Genomic DNA, 17864 nt, shown 5'->3' on the forward strand with positions numbered 1-17864 from the left:
ATTCATTGAAGTGTTCAGTTAGATAACAGATTGATTCATCATCTAGATTTCTGAATATCTTGTTAGTTATTCCGTCAGGTCCAGCCGCCGATCTACCATTAAGGCTGTGAAGAGCCGCCCTCACTTCACTCTCAGTGAAGTCCCGGTCAAGTTCTTCACATATGCCTCCCGTATACTCGGGGCTCTTGTCTCCTTCGTTTGGTTGTTTAAGTGGGAGATATTTGGCTGCGAGACTATCCATGATATCCCTCTCTGTCTTATCTTGGCTTTCCTGATGAACCAACTTAGCTATAGCTGTTCTCTTGCTTGTCCTTGTTTCATTCTCGTTGAGCAAGTGCTTGAGGAGGTTCCAGCTACCTCCATGTTTGAGTCTACCATCAGCCGAATTACAGATCTCATCCCAACGTTGCTTCACGAGGGTCTTCGAATGATCATCAATTTCTCTGTTTAATTGCGCTATTTTTTTCCTTAGCCTTCTGTTAAGTCTCTGCGTTTTCCATCTCTGTAATATAGCCTGTTTGGCCTCAATCAAATGCGCCAGCCTGCTGTCCATAGCTTGAATATTTTCCTCTGTCCTGATTCCTTTAGTGGCCTCCTTGACGTCCTCTCTGAGCTGGATGACCCATGTTTGAAGGGGCTCCTGCTCGGCATCTAGAGGCCCCACTTTCCCTCTGTTCGCCCTAATTTTTCTGAAGTGATGATCCCAATCAGTGAATTTGAAGATTCTTGTTTCCTGTCTCGGTATGCGTACGGTTATGTGTATGATGTAATGATCGCTTCCGAGATCAAAGTTTGAATTTTCCCAATTGGCTCCTCTTGAATTGTTTACAAAAGTAAGATCTGGCGTGGAGTCCCTGCTTGTGGAAGTGCCACAACGGGTGGGACACGCAGGATCAGTAATCAAGCATAACCCCAGATCCATGGCAAGACTCCATAGCTCCTCTCCCTTCTTTGTGTTCCAAGCGTATCCCCATGTGTGATAGGGAGCATTAAAGTCCCCTCCAATAATGAGAGGGGAGTTTTTGGCAACAGAAAGCACCTTGTTGAAGAGTGCTCTAAACCTGTCTCATGTCGTTAGGACTGCTGTAAATATTCCAAGCAGAAAATGCTTTGCGTCTTACCTCTGTTACTTTTAAGCATAATCTCAACTAGAATAAATTCAAACCAGGAATGTCTAAGGTGAATCTCATGCTCAATGTATGGCAACTTTTTGTCAATGAGCGTCGCCTACCCCCTCCCCATTTTTTTGTCTCTACATATAACTGTGTACCCAGCGAGCATAATTTCGTCCGCTAAGGTTTCCTGCAGCATAATTACCTTTGGCCTGGCCTCAGATGACCTGATCACCTGTTGCAGGGCTGCTTTTTTGTGTTGGAACCCACGACAATTCCATTACCACAAGTTAAATCCATGATTACTGTCCATTGTTATTAGGTGAGGCTGCCTTTCTATTACCTGCTATTTTCCTCTTTGTGATGGCCCCCGACAATCCAGGAATGGACTTTATACTATCCGCCTCCGATGGCAGATACTCATCGTCATCATCCCCTCACGCCTCCATTTTCCTAAGTCTTTTCTCCGCCGTTAGCCTCCATTTCCACAATTTGTCCACTTTAAAGTTGGTCGTTTCCACTGTCTCTCTTATCGCTTTAATTGCCTCTTTTATTTCACTGAGGGCTGAGAAGACTGAATCAACCTCGGAACTCACCGCTCTCTTTTTAAGGGCAGGGGAGCTGGATTCCCCTGGATCGTTGCTTTTGCTCACAGGTCTATCTATCTCTACTCTAGCAGGGCTTGACTGCTCTTCTTTACGAAGCTCTACTACCTGCCTGGTCAATTCTTCATTAGCTTTTCTTAAAGAGGCTACTTCTTTAAGTAATTGCTCTATTCTGGCATCATTGTTATCACCCACAGCCACCGAGGCGCCCCCAGCAACCCTCACCATACCTTTGACTTTGTCAGCCCAGGTGGTTCCTGGCGTCGTCTTCTCGCCAGGGATTGAGTCTCTTTGCACGAAGTGCACCTGCGCTTCCCTTGACTTGGAGCGCCTTCTCTCCCTGGATAGCGAACGATGCCTGGATCTGGTGCGACTCCTGGAGTGCGAGTGCCTCCCTGTCCTCGGGGCGATGGTTGGGCGCCAGCTGTTGCGCCTCCGACTGCGCTCTTGTTGACGACCGAGTCCTGTTGCGCTCTCTTCGGCGGAGTCGTACGATGTAAGGGACTTGAAATCTTTTCTTACAAAACTTGTCGCCGGTAGGGTGATCGCCGTCACAAAATTTGCACCTAGGTACACACACATGTTCATCTCCTGGGTTGCGAGTTCCACAACCCCTGCACTGAACAAAGTCAGGTGTTGGACACACATCAGAGCGGTGCCCGACCCTTCTGCAGGTGAAGCAGTCGTCGAATTGCTTCCTGTAAAGGTAGCATCTCACTAGTGCGGATCCATACCTGACAAAATTGGGCACTTTGAGTCCATCGAAAAGTACTATGACCGATTCTGACGTCTTGATGCACTTAGCAGCCAGCGTAAGCGGGTTCAAGTCATGCACGATATTTCTTGTTATCATAGCTTGGGAGTTTCTGATGTCCACTCTTCGGATGACACCTTTGCATGCGGCATGTGGTGCCGCTTCGTATGCATTTACCTCGTATTCCGCTTCCATGATCTTGAAAGACTTGATTCTGACGTGCTTCGCAGCATGTTCAGGCTTAGGTGTGCTGACTACGATGATATTTTGAGTGAAGTTTGGGCAGACAACATCTTCACGGGCCTCGTCTTCCGTTAGGGCAGACGCCTCGATGACTGCAGAACCAATCGTGGTGGTGCTCACCTTGTTCAAAGTGAGCCCTCCTCGAGGCCGTATAATGATCTTGCTGTGCTCCTCAGGCAGTTGAGGCATTCTCGAAGCTCTGATAACATTCTTAACCATTCCACCGACGGCGGTTTTCTTGACGCCATGCTCTCGCTGATTGCGTGGCAATGTGCTCTCCTCATCCACAGCCTTTGTGTTAGCTTGTGATCTTCGGCCAGCCACGACTTGCCAGCCGAAGTCGTCCTGAGCATTGTTTCTTTCATTTCCAGAAAAATCTTCATCTTCCATGCTTGTATCCGCCATGCCTGCGGGCAGGTGGGCTTACTAGGCCCAACAAAGGCCCTATTCCTCACTAAGCTTAGCTCCGCTAAGCTCAAGTCGGCGTCTAGGAGCAGAAAAGGTTCCGTAAAATTGTGAAAATAGGAGCCCCACCTCGAATCTTGGTGTCAGTCGATTTGCCGTCGCTTCGTGGATCCAGTGGTATGCTTCTTTTCGTTGTACTCTCGAAATTGGCGAGCGGAGCATGGAAAAAAAAAAACGGAGCCGATGCTTCAACGTCTGCACTCACCCTCCCTTGGTGCAACGCGTTTCATCCAGTGCCACCTTGGTGCAGACATATACAAGTGCTAATCAGCAGTGCAGCAGATGATGCAGCGTACATACATAAGCACCATCAAAACCTTGCTTCCACACATCTGCTGCATCTGCACTACGCTCTGTGTAGTTGCCTTTTCTTGTCCTTCTCTCCAGTCTTTGTCGTTCTGTCTTTTAATCTGTCCTGTCTACTATTTGTTCCGTGCAGCAAGGGTTAATGCTATGTGAGTAGCCAACCTAGGTAATGTCATTCGGTAATAGCGGTAACATGCAGTTGGCGTTCACAGGACCTGTTTTTACAAGTTCTGCAGCATCCCCATGTAGGTTTCCACGGTGGCTGGCTGGCGTTGCTACTGAAAAGTACATGTTCACTAATGGCTAGTTCCTTCTCCCCACTCCCTGATCGTCCCCAGAAAGGGGGTACAAGGCAGAAGTTTTCAAATTTTTTGCTAACCAAACCGATTTTCTCCTACTATTATGTAATTCACAGCTAAAAACTGGAAATAGTGAGAACTGCCTCACCATTCCTTGTGGCAAAATGTCTCGCACAATTGGTGTGTCACGCAATCACACAGCACAAAACTTTTAATGTGGACACTCAAATTGTTTAGCTGTACGGCGGAGGTCCTGTTCACAATTTCGATGACGTTAAAAAACTCCTTTGCAAATTATGTGCCAGGGTGCTGTGTGTTCAAGAAAAACCTCTACCATATTCAAACAAATTTTCTCTGACAAAATGCTATTTTTCCCAAAGACCATGATGACACTGTCGCATCATCCGGTGGTGTCGCTACCATAGATGATAGAGGCAGTTACTGTCCGAGCGGGGTGTGATAAGCTAGTCACTATCAGCTCTATATACGTGCCTCCTAATTATCAACTTCATAAAACGTCTTTTTCAAAACTACATTGATGAACTTCCTGAGCCATGCGTAGTTGGAGAACCAAACATGCGTAAAACTTTGTGGGAACTCCCATTGCTGTGGAAGAGGGAATTTAAAAGAAAATTACCTCTTTTCCTCCGGTGCATGCTTACTCGTTAGAAAGGAGCCGATGTGCTATAGCATTGCTCACGCAGCCTAACCCTCTTTTGAACTAAGCATAGAGCCGACATCCACCACCTGCTGTGGGTTTGCCCTGCATTGAAACCGACGAGGCTCCGGCACCTCGCAGCAGTGGGATTTACGCTACATAATCCTAGCGATTACACTGCGTGGATGCAGGGACCACATTATCGATCCCTCTTTGACTTCATTAGAGCCGCAAATCTTTTTTCATTCATTTAATCATTCTTATTCGCCCCCGCATCCCATACCCTTGTATGCCCTGAGCCATTACTCAGAGTGCGCCTCAAGTGGAGCATTATTAAGAACCCTTGTGGAAGCGACCATTTCCTGATAGGTCTAAACCTTACAGCACAGGATAAATGCTCCCTGCATCTTCCCTTGTGGAAGGTTGACTCAGTCAAGTGGGAACCATTCCGAAAACATGCATATTTAAGCCAGAATGATATTGCCTCTTCTAATATAGACCATGCTGTGGAATACTTAACAAGCTTAATAATTGAAGCTGCCACAAAATGCATGCAGGAAACTAACACTTGCCAATAAACTTCACATCCTATGGTGGAACCATGAATGTCAGAAAGCATGGGAAAATAAAAACAAAGTTTGGGGACGACTTCACGACTGTCCAATCACCGAAAGTTTGACGTCAACGTGCAAAATCATAGAGCTGCAGTAGTGATTCTTACACAGGTAAGAAAAGTGTGAAACACGGTAAATTAATTAAAAGGCCGGGAGTTGCATACATTACTGTTATTAACTACCCAGTGCAGGAGCTTTGATGAAGAGACAGATTTTCTAGGTGAATACCTTGAGCATATCTCCAATGTGTCGCACTACACGCAAACGTTCATGTGGTTCAAAGAAAGTACAGAGCGACAACCCCTCCTATGCAAGTGAATGCAAAATCGAGCGTACAATAGTCGATTTAGTTCAGCTGAACTTTAGGTCTCTTTGAATAGTTGTAACAAAGTGCCACCAGGTGGCAAATGTAATATGAAATGAAGCACTTAAATCCAAAAACTCTGAAAACACCTGTCTTCTTTCGGTGCCATATGAGAGGCTGGGTACTTTCCATATGCTTTGGAGGAAACTATTGTAATCTGTATACTTAAACAAGGCAAGGACCCCTTTAAGCCAGCAGTTACTGGCCAATAGCTTTGACAATTTGTATGTGCAAGCTCTTTGAAGCAATGAACTGGTACCTAATATATTTGCTAGAAAACGCTGAAACACTATATCCTTTTCTATGTGACTTCACAGAAACGATGTCAACGACACATCACCTTGCCTGCATTGAGGCATACATTAGAAATGCCTTCGTGCATAAAGTTTTTTCTCTCAGTACTTCTTGATTAGATAAAGCGTACAAATGCAGGGATACATGAAGCGAGAAACTGGTGTCAAAACGATGAAGTTCGCCCGGTGGCGGACGCTCAATCCTCAGCTTCCAAAATTTGGCGCCCACCGGCGGCCCGGCAAAGTTCGCCACCGGGAGTGGCGAGAGCACCTCACACACTCATCAGGCATCACGAAAATCGATCTCACCCTGATGTAAATGGCAAGACTTGTAAATGAAAAGAAATACGCCTCAATTCGCAATTCCCAGCATCCAAGGCAACTCTGGGGTCTTTGACAGATGGAAAGCCAGAGCAGTGCACAGTAGTGACTGACCCCTGAGAATTGTTGGTCATACAGATAAATTTTTTGACAGCCCTAATAATGGCAATACACTTCCTCTCAGTGATTAGTTTCAGCTAGCAATTGGAAAAGAAAAAATATGCCTGACACAGACACAGATATAGGGCCAAAATGATGGGATTATCGTATTGAGTGTCAAATTTTATGACTAATATTTTGAAACAGGAGCGTTCTTAAAAAAATTATAGAACGTGAAGTTGTCTTCAAGTTGATTACTGAAGTCTTTATATTAACATATACCGTAAACTGTGAAATAAAATAAGAACATTTGTATTTGCACGCTCTACTTTTTGCAAAAACTGCCCAAACAGATAAACTACCAATGCAAGCAACTACTTGCGTAGCTAGCATTACGTTCATCAAAATTATTGATACTTTCTAGAACTTGTGTAATCTTGAGATAACATCATTGTGAGAAAGTGGAAGAAAAATTTTGAGGGGTCGGAGTGTTCATGGACCAGTGACCACTCACTGCTTTCACATGGCTTGCACTCTATAAAAGCTCCATATATCATAACTTGCACTTGCTTTCATAAACCTCGTCTGAAAGTCCACTGTACTGCTACAAAAGCTGCTCCAAAATGGAATGGCCCAGTAGAATTACTGCTTGATCATAGCATTATAATCACAAACTTTTTCGATAATATCCATCTGCTGTAACTGCACTGTAGTATTATACAGCCAAAGTATGCACCATGGCAGTTCTAAGCAGATGACATACATTTAGAATTTCACGCTTTTCTTTGCCGACATCTGCATTGTGGAGTTTTTTTGGACAGTTTTATAGCAGTTTTCCAAGCAGTGAGCAGTTTTTTCCATCCACGCACTAAATGCCATAGCTTTAAAGATTTGTGATCCCTGGTACGTAAATTTAAACTGTATTGAAAAAGTTTTTTACATGACCGTTTTGTTCATTATCAAATCCAACATGTACAATAAAGAAAACAGAATTTAGCTAATAAGTTTGACAAATTTCTACATCCAGACAAATTCATCTCTAGTTAACTGATATGCACAATTTCGGTTGACACACTTGAAGCGACAATCTAATTTGCATAAAGCTTACTCGCATGGCATGGAGCTTTGTTAAAAACCAACTTGGCGTTTCTTTAACCGTGTTCGGATATTGTCATTTTCAGATTGTATTGACAGTGCTGGAACGTGTAGGGCGGTGCAATTCACTTGGAAATTCAGCAGTAATTTAAATAACCAATAAACGAAATACCGAAACGGGTACCTTCGTGTGACGTCGCGATGAGTCGATGGTAGTCAATGAATGTAGGCCAGCACGTTCCTTCTTCTACTATGCCTTTTGCAACTGAAATTTTAAATGTGTGTAATAAATACTTCATAACAACTTAGAACACTTAAATGGTTAAGCATCTCCATACCTTAAATTTGTGGACCAGCTTTGTCACCTTTATAGAACAATAACTTTCTGGTGTCATACATCACTCAAACCACTACTAATTAAATCTACCTTTAGATGAGCAGTACCTGCATTAGACGCAGCATCATACCCTTTTAGCAAATGGACATACATAGCACGCTCAGACTGAGCAAACCAAACAAACCAACAGCGACCAGTACTTGTGTCCATTTGTCTTCAACGAGGCAGAGACAGGCCAGGTTTCGATAGACACAACAAATATAAGGTGCAGGCAGAGGAAATAAGCAGACGCTGTAAAGACAGCAGCAAAGTGAAACAAATTACACAAATTTGTACACAGTCAGCGATCTGGGCCGAGGACAATTCACAATGTTACTGCCACAATTAGAAGCATTTGAAATGCTCCTCATGCAACAAGAAAAAACACGTTTTAGCTGTAAACAGCACGAGTGCGTGGTGTTGGTTGATATTCTAAAGACAGCACAGACAACGATTAAAGCAGACACACTATAATTGTGTTATCTGCCTTCTTGCTGTTTTTACAATATCGGTCATGGCTGCAAAGCTACGCACATGATCTATGAACGGAAGCAACGAACGTGCATATAAAGCTTGGTGAGCCGATTCATACTTGTATATATTTAATTTTGAAATTTCCCGTAAAAGCATTAGTAGCAGCAGCAATAAAGTGGGTTCGTTTAGCAGCTCGCTCACAACATACGCATTGTATGATTTAACTCCATGGCTCACAAAGGAGCTACTAAGAAGCTTTAAGTGAAGCAAACACGCTTTCGTTATGTCACTGCAACGAATGAAAACACCTGACACCTTTACCGCAGTCAGTGCGAGCAGTGAGAAAGGTAATTAAATGCAGACATGCGCTACATAGGTAAATAAGAGGGGCATAGCATAGTTGTCACATGTAAGAGGGAAGATAAAATAAAATGGTAGACGAAGAAAGGTTTCAAGAAGACGACGAGGATGGCGTTAAGAATGACGTGGATTAACCGAAGACGAAAGAAGATAAAGAAGAAGTTTCCAGTGAGGTGACAAGAGATGATTGGTGGAGAAGTATCCGGTGAGATGGAAAGCGACGATTGGTGGAGAAGAGAAGAAGACGAAGAGAAGGATTACGTGGACTAACAAGAAGGCTATAAAAGGGCGAGGAAGGGCGAGACACAGGGGGAGAGAAGAAAGCAGCGGAGACTTGGCGGGTCAGGGACGGTTCGACCGGAAGAGAGCGACGCTGGCTACTGCTCCGGCGTGCTCGTGTTCTACGGCTTTGCACCGCAGACTTCCTGCCATTCCTGAGCCCGTTCCAGGGAGTCCACGGAGGACGCCACCACCTGCTACGGCCAGGAGTGTTTCTACTGCTGTTGCCACCCTTATGGGTGGTGCCCCAACGCCAACATCATCGGCCACACCTCCACGGGCGCTTGGACCGGGAGCGTGTACGACGCAACGAACGACACCTCCAGCGACGCCAGCCCTCGAACGTCGAACGCCACTCCGACGCCGGCTACGGGACCCACACCACGCCACATCCGCACCGAACCAGACGTAAGCACGAACGCCAACCACTCTCAATGGAACGCTAGTGGCAGTGTTACCGGTTCGTGTGTACTGATAGTTTTTGTATCTTGTGTGTTAGTTTTGTTAGGTTAGTGTGCTGCTGTTCTTGTCGCGTGGGTTGTATTAAATGTGCATCTATGTGGGTACGCCTGTCGCCTAGTCCATTCTTTCGACCAGAGTGTTCTCCGGAGGAGATCCGTGACAAAGACAAGTGGCGAGCCTGCCAGGATTCATTTCCTTGTTTCTTTTTGCTTTGTCTCGGATCTTTCCGATCTCTCGACGGCTGAAAGTATGGATTTAGCAAAAACGCTGGAACTGGCACTCAAGCTAGGGCTAAGCAAGGAAGAGGCGATGCGTCTCTGTGACGAGGAAAAAGAAGAGGCAAGAAGGCAAAGAGAGGAAAGGGCGCAAGCACGCGCAGAGGCTCGCGAGGCAGAAGAGCGAGAGGCTAGAAGAGCTCGCGAGGCAGAAGAACAGGAGAAAAGAAGGATAGAATGAGAGAAGGAGTTCATTTTGTGGAAACAGGCGCATATCGCAGGAGGTTATGAGGGGATCACGGACGATGATCAGCGTTCGTTAGCTGGTACCGAATTTCCTAGACCGGCCCGAGTTTGTCCAAGAAAGTTGATGGCTCCCTTTGATGACAAAAGAGATGATTTGCACGCGTATCTGCAACGATTCGAGCGGATAGCTTTGGGGCAAGGCTGGGAGCGTAGCGAATGGGCCACGGCATTGAGTATGTGCTTAGTCGGGGAGGCGCTGAATGTGTTTGGAAGGATGCCAGCTGCTGAGTCCATGGACTACGAGAAGGTTAAGAAGGCACTCCTTCAAAGATTCAGGCTTACGGCAGAAGGTTTTCAGCAGAGATTTCGCACCGCGAAACCCGAGGATTCGGAAACCGCTAAGCAGTTTTCCTGCAGGCTGACCAACTATTTCGATAGGTGGATCGATATGTCCAACACGGAAAAGAGTTTTGAAGGGGTTCGTGATAAGCTGGTCACAGAGCAATTTTTAGCTTGTTGCAGCTCAAAGCTGTCACTATTCTTGAAAGAAAGGAAGTTGTGTTCATTGGAAGAGTTTGCCGACACTGCAGACCAATTCCTCGAGGCTCAGGGGCTGAGAAATATGAGTACGGGGAGGGAGGAGACACAGAAGGTCCCAGAGACAGATGCGGCAAAACCAAGAACATATGGCGGTGCATCTAAGGCGCCAGTAAGGTGTTTTCTCTGCGGCAAGGTGGGGCACCGTGCAGCTGACTGTCGAACCAGTAACGTTGCTTTAAAGACACAGGCTGTGTGTCAGGGTTGTAAAAGGACAGGACACACTGTGGATGAGTGTCGGTATAGAACGCAAGACCAAGCTGCATGCGTTGTCAACTCTCGGGCAGAACTTGTCACACCACCGGAAGTTCCGCAGCCGAAGGGAGAACAAACGCCACTGGGAAATGAGGTGGTGAGTGGAGAACCCCATTCGAAAGCAGCAATGCCGGTGGTAGTTGGGCAAATAGGGGACCGTCCTGTATTGGTGCTCAGAGGCAGCGGAGCCAACACAGTTTTGGTTCGGAGAAGCCTGGTGAAGGACGAGGATCTTACAGGGGAACGTCAGCCGTCACTCTTGTGGATAGCACAGTAAGGTACCTTCCTGAAGCCAGGATTCTCGTGTCCACGCCATATTATACCGGACAGGTAGCGGCAAAATGCGTGGAGCAGCCCATCTACGATCTCATCTTGGGAAACAATACGGGGCCAAGAAGTGTCGAGGACCCCGATCCCGAGTGGAGGATGCTCGACGTTGAAGAACACCCAAAGGAGGAAAGGCCCACGACAGCTCAGGCGGGTGATGGGGCAGTCAGTTTCTCGTCGGCAGTGGAGACAAGAGCTCAAGCGACAGCCAGAGCAACGCAGCGTCCGCTCTCCACGCCCGTTACGATGTGCCTGAACATAACACCGGGTGAAATTGCAACTAGGCAAAGAGAAGACCCGAGCTTGAAAACCTGCTTCGAAAAAATTGGGGAAAAAGTGGAACGGGAGAGGAGCCATTCGTCATTCAAATATCTAGTGGTAAATGGTCTTCTGCACAGGGAATGCACATTTAGCTCAGGAAGGCGGGTCCAACAGCTGGTTCTACCGAAAGATATGAGAGAGACAGTGTTACGCTTAGGACATGACGCCATTATGGCGGGACACCAGGGCGTCCAAAAGACGGTGTCAAGAATCACCGAGGAGTTCTTCTGGCCAGGCGTCCAGAGTGATGTGAAACGCTTTGTTCGCTCATGTGACGTGTGCCAGCGCACAGTTCCGAAGGGTAGAGTTGGTCCCGTACCTCTGGGCAAGATGCCAGCCATCGATCTGCCATTTCAAAGAGTGGCCGTTGACATTGTAGGGCCAATCTCTCCAGTATCCGCCAGAGGCAATAGATATGTGCTTACCTTGGTTGATGTGGCCACTCGTTATCCTGACGCCGTTCCATTGAAAACTATTGACAGTATCCAAGTGGCGGAGGGTCTTGTGGAGATGTTCTCGCATTATGGGTTCCCGAGGGAAATTTTGAGTGACCGGGGCGCGAACTTCACGTCGGAGCTGATGAAGGAGGTCAACCGCCTTTTGTCAGTGAGGCAGTTGCTGACAACGCCTTACCATCCCATGTGTAATGGCCTTGTAGAGCGGTTCAACGGTACCCTCAAAAGTATGATTAAGAAAATGTGCCAGGAAAGGCCTCAGGATTGGGATAGATATCTCCCAGCTCTTTTGTTCGCATACCGCGAAGTGCCACAAATGAGTCTTGGTTTCTCGCCCTTCGAGATGCTGTATGGGAGAACCGTTAGAGGTCCACTTACAATACTCAAGGAGCTGTGGGCCAATAAAGCGATCGCGTCAGATCTCAAGACAACATACACATATGTTCTTGAGTTGAGGGAGAAGTTGGAGGAGACATGTAGGCTTGCACATCAAAGCTTGGAAAGGGCGCGCGAACGCTATAAGGGCTACTATGACAAGAAAGCCACGCACAGAAATCTGAAGCCGGGCGACAGGGTTCTCATCCTGCTACCTACGGATCATAATAAGCTACTGATGCAGTGGAAGGGTCCTTACCTTGTGACACAGAAGAAAAGCGACATGGATTATGAGTTATTAGTAAATAACACCAAGAAGGTTTTCCATGCAAACATGTTGAAAAAGTACGAAGAAAGAGTTCCTGTACGGTGCACCGCCGAGGTAGCATGTGCGGTAGTGGCAGAGGAGATAGATGATGCTGCCGAGGTACCCACGTGCAGTCGAAAGAAAACTGTAGGATGGGATAAGGTGATAATAAACCCCGATTTGAATGAAGACAGAAGGTCACAGATAAAGGCCCTACTTCAGTCCAAGGGAGATGTCTTTTCGGATGTGCCGGGAAAAACGCATGTCATAAGTTGCAAACTAGATCTCTCTTCAGATAGACCAATCAGCGTGAAACAATATCCACTACCTCTAGTAGTTCAAGAGTCCATTGAAAATGAGGTGCGGGACATGTTGGAGCTTGGTGTGATTGAGAGGTCGTGGTCAGCATACAGTGCGCCTCTCGTGGTTGTCAAAAAACCCGATGGTACTAACCGACTGTGTGTAGATTTTCGTCGGCTAAATGCCGTCATAGTAGCCGATGCCGAACCTATACCAAGAGCGGACGTGGTGTTCGCTAAGGTCGCTCACAAAAGGTTTTTCTCTAAATTTGACTTAGCTAAAGGGTATTGGCAAATACCAATGGAAGGTTCGTCTAAAGAGAAGACTGCTTTTTCTTGCTCGGCAGGTTTATTCCAGTTTAAATTCATGCCGTTTGGTTTGAAGACAGCGTCCGCAATATTCACAAAGCTGATGAGGAAGGTGTTAGAGGGGCTTCAAAATGTAGAACATTATATTGACGACATCCTTGTGGCAACAGATACGTGGGAAGAGCATATAATTACGCTGGAGAAATTATTAGATAGAATTCAACAAGCCAGGTTGACCATAAAACCAGCAAAATGTGAGGTGGGCTTTGAAGCCATTTCTTTCCTAGGACACAAGCTGGGGATGGGCCGCATAGCGACAAAGGACGACATCCTGGTCAAAATACAGCAAGCCCAGGCACCGACGACCAAGAAAGAAGTACAGTCGTTCCTGGGTTTAACAGGTTACTACAGGGACTTTATTCCCGATTATGCCCACATAGCCGATCCGCTTGTGGAACTTACTAAGAAGGGGGCAAGCAATAAATTGAATTGGACTGCTGAACATGAAAACGCTTTCGTGATGTTAAAATGGCATATGGCAAAACCGCCCGTTCTGCTTGCTCCGAATTCGGATAAGGAGTTTGTGCTGCGCACGGATGCATCTGACAGAGCTTTAGGAGCCGTACTCTTGCAAGAAGAAAATCACATGCTGCATCCGGTATTTTTTGCAAGTAAGCGACTATCGGCTTCTGAACGCAATTATTCCACTGTTGAGAAGGAATGCTTAGCAGTGGTGTGGGCGGTAAAGAAGTTTCACATTTATCTTTATGGGAGACATTTCCGAATTCAAACGGATCATCAGCCGCTTGAATACTTAACCAAGGCCAAGATGAACAATAGTAAAGTTATGAGATGGAGTTTGGCCCTCCAAGAATACTCATTTCAGGTGGAATATATTAAAGGCAGGGATAACGTTGGAGCGGACTTCATGAGTCGAGCCAACTGAGCAGCTCTAGGTATCTCTGGGAGGTATCTTGTTGTTGCTGCTGTGCTATGTATCTCAGGGATGTATCGTGTTGTTGGTGTTTTTGGTGGTTGTTACGTGATTATACAAAAGAGTGTGTTGTGGACATTAACATGTTTATTAAGGACACCGTGTGGACAATTGCATTGTTTTGAAATCGCAGTTAAGCTGTGGACATTAACATGTTTAGAACACCGTATGGACAACGGTAGTGATGTGTTAGTGGTGTGCTTTTGGTGTGTGCTGGTCGTCGGCGTTGTGCTGTGTGGTGTGCTGGGGCCAGAATCGCCACAGAAGATAGTCGGCTGGCTGGATGGCCTGAAGAGGAGGACGACTTGAGCAGTTTTTCAGGGAAAAACTCTTGAGAGAGGGGGCCCTTGTCACATGTAAGAGGGAAGATAAAATAAAATGGTAGACGAAGAAAGGTTTCAAGAAGACGACGAGGATGGCGTTAAGAATGACGTGGATTAACCGAAGACGAAAGAAGATAAAGAAGAAGTTTCCAGTGAGGTGACAAGAGATGATTGGTGGAGAAGAGAAGAAGACGAAGAGAAGGATTACGTGGACTAACAAGAAGGCTATAAAAGGGCGAGGAAGGGCGAGACACAGGGGGAGAGAAGAAAGCAGCGGAGACTTGGCGGGTCAGGGACGGTTCGACCGGAAGAGAGCGACGCCGGCTACTGCTCCGGCGTGCTCGTGTTCTACGGCTTTGCACCGCAGACTTCCTGCCGTTCCTGAGCCCGTTCCGGGGAGTCCACGGAGGACGCCACCACCTGCTACGGCCAGGGGTGTCTCTACCGCTGTTGCCACCCTTCCGGGTGGTGCCCCAACGCCAACATCATCGGCCACACCTCCACGGGCGCTTGGACCGAGAGCGTGTACGACGCAACCAACGACACCTCCAGCGACGCCAGCCCTCGAACGTCGAACGCCACTCCGACGCCGGCTACGGGACCCACACCACGCCACATCCGCACCGAACCAGACGTAAGCACGAACGCCAACCACTCTCAATGGAACGCTAGTGGCAGTGTTACCGGTTCGTGTGTACTGATAGTTCTTGTATCTTGTGTGTTAGTTTTGTTAGGTTTGTGTGCTGCTGTTCTTGTCGCGTGGGTTGTATTAAATGTGCATCTGTGTGGGTACGCCTGTCGCCTAGTCCATTCTTTCGGCCAGAGTGTTCTCCGGAGGAGATCCGTGACAATAGTCATCCTATAAAGATGGAGAAAAATAGACTTAAGAACGCGATAAATATCACAGGACGACATCCACACTAGTTAAGTGCATGCATTACTGGGGCGTGGAAGCTGTCGCTGTTTTTTTGTTTTACATAGGTGCAACGCGTAGAAACTGCAGTAGTAATTGTTGAAGGCACAAATGACTAAATTATTCTGCGATCACTGCGAGACTTGCGACAACCGTTTCGTGTTCCTTCGAATTTCCAGATCACCTCGACCACAGCTCGAATGTGCAACCGGTTTTTTGTGTAAGAGAACGGGTAATAGCACAACACTTATCGCTGCTCCAGGTACGTCGCGATAGCACCAGCAGCTGGGCAACAAATGTCATCAAGCCCATCATGGGGCCACATCATGCATACGGTATGCACGCGAATGAGACGCGAGCCATACCATTCGAGTTCGAGAGTAGTTATTTCATAAAAGCAAGAATGAACAGCAATGTGACGTCACATCCGGTAAGGCCAACTTGTCTTCCTTTCTCAACTTCGCTCAGCTAACGCATGCGCAGTGACCACAGAGCCCTCGGGGGTGATGTTCAGGTATATCCACACACTCGGCAAGGCGGGAAGCTGTACCAAAGATGGCTGTACTGCTCATACCTTTCCGAGGTCTCAGCAGGACCGCGTTCAAACTATGGATAATCGGCTGAATGAAAATCAGTCAAGTTCTACGGATCAAATCGGTACATGCAGGTGTGGCGCCGTTGGACACTTAGCGTCAAAAAATTTCGCTGCCCGGAAGGACTAGCAACTTCTGCCGCGTCAAGATACGCCTGGCCACAGTTCGTCGAAAAAGGAAACAAGGCGCATCTCCAGGTCAGAATCTTACTCCTGTGCAAGCAGACATCGCACATATGGCATCGGTTCTTTCCCTGAGTACTTCACTTCCAAGCACAAGGGACTTAAGCGCTCGTTGGTCAAGACGTACGCCATGAGTATTTAGTGGATGTGGGAGCTACCATTTTATTCGCGACAAAGGAGGAATTTAATAAATTCTTTGAATACAAATATCAACTTCTGAACACTTTGGCTCAGCTTCAGAATGACTTTTCCAAACGGCGCATCGAGATACTTAGTTGGCCGTTAACAAACGGATGTTCGACACCAAGGAAAACAACTCAACCCTCCATTCACTTGGGGACTCGACGGGTCAACTTCACGAGTCAAACAAGACAACTTCACTTGCGCGGCCTCTATGCTACCCAGCAACTTAGGATTCAGATTGACAGAATAACTTTAACGTGCCGATTGGCGACACATTCGTCTTAACTTCCTGAAGGCGTGCCTCTGGGGTACGAGCGTCTCTTCAATGGCGAGCTTGGGATTGTTAAGGACCGGGTCCATCGGATTAAGCGGCAGCAGTGCATATCTTGCCGGTGGTGTCCACCAAGCGGCGGCGGCTACCCCTGGGTCTTAGCAGGTCGCCACATAATCTATCGTGCGAAATTCAACAGAATGTATTACCAGTGTCGCACGAGGTCTTTATCGCAGACTGGGAATTGAATTTGTCTGTCACAATTGGCACTTCTTTCCACAAGCTAGGGTATCGCGATCGAAAGCGCACGAGATTCGTGACGTCGCTGACTTCCGTGACAGATTTCGGCATCGAATTTCTTTACACTAACGTCTCTCCAGTAATGGTTAGTACCTTTAGTTTTAATATTGTAGTTGGCTTCTTTTTATAATTTTGGTCATAGTTTGCTTTAAATCATAATCTCATTTCACCTCAGGTTCGCACCATGGCAAACAATCAGTTCATTCTTCATCTTTGAATTCCATACCACTTTGCGTCAAGACTTCACGTTCAACACCCATATTTAAAAAAAAATCTGAAGAATTATCTTTTAACACAAAATATTTACCATTCACTTTTTTCTTTTTTCCCCCCCTTATTTAAGTATTCCGCTGTTTCGGAACATTTCTTTTTTACTAACGGTCATGTATATTTTGAAGTTTTTTTGTTGTTAGTACTGTTGCATGTTTGGGCGAAATTTTTTGTCCATTACTGTCAATTTCATTTAGTTTTACTGCATTTGCTCCTTGCGATTGTATAATTTCCTTCGTTAGATTTATTGTAACTCCTAACTGAACAAGTATATCTTCTTTTGCATTCTCCATTACTTACTTTCTTCAATGTTTCCTTACATATGATTTTAATGATGATGTTTGAGGTTTAACAGCGCAAGGGCCAGGCCAGGCTGTAAAAGGGCCTAAAAGACCTGCTGTAGATTGCATAAAATATTCACGTAATAAAATTATGGCAATGATTAATGACGTGTACTATGATCACTAAAATGCACAACATTGTATACATAAAATGCATGCATATTTTCGTAGACAAATATATACATCTCGTACTATCATACGTATGCATCTCTTACATATGCATCTCATACATACGAAAACACACTCTCAAATTCATTGGAGGGGCTTAGGTTAACCATTTACGTAGCAAAATCTTTTTTTCACATGGGCACTGGGAGTGGTGGTACATAAGAAAAAAAAAAAAATGTTCCACTATGCACACATTGTGTTTCTTCCTGCAGTTTCGTGCTATATGTTTTCTTTTTTGTTACTTCAGATGAAACAGCTTTCAACACGATGGGGCTTGCTTCGAGTGAAATTGATGGACACGAATGTGATCAACGTGACTGTAGACATGCTTGGAGTAGTAGCCAGTGTCCCATCGTTCAGCATTCTCAATGTCATATTTTAAGGGAAATGTTTAAGGGCAGAATTTAAGCACAGAAATTAAATTCAGAGGCACCGCTCTGA

At 46.1% G+C, this 17864-nt stretch overlaps 1 protein-coding gene across 3 annotated transcripts in view; it reads right to left on the reverse strand.

The window, feature by feature from the left end:
• Positions 1-17864, reverse strand: part of LOC142563889 (uncharacterized) — a 91856-nt gene that overhangs the window by 14630 nt on the left and 59362 nt on the right. The window contains exon 4 of one of the 3 annotated variants that reach the window (XM_075674583.1): positions 7413-7493. The exons of 1 other annotated variant lie outside the window; for it this stretch is intronic. Coding sequence is in view for 1 of the 2 variants with exons in the window: in XM_075674581.1 (XP_075530696.1) it covers positions 1959-3119 (1161 nt within the window). In the remaining variant the exon portion in view is untranslated. Of the gene's footprint in view, positions 1-1848; positions 7494-17864 lie in introns of those variants that run through there. One more of the 3 variants, XM_075674581.1, reaches the window with a different exon arrangement.

This window comes from Dermacentor variabilis, chromosome 11 (genome assembly GCF_050947875.1).
Source record: "Dermacentor variabilis isolate Ectoservices chromosome 11, ASM5094787v1, whole genome shotgun sequence".
Lineage (NCBI taxonomy): Eukaryota > Metazoa > Arthropoda > Arachnida > Ixodida > Ixodidae > Dermacentor > Dermacentor variabilis.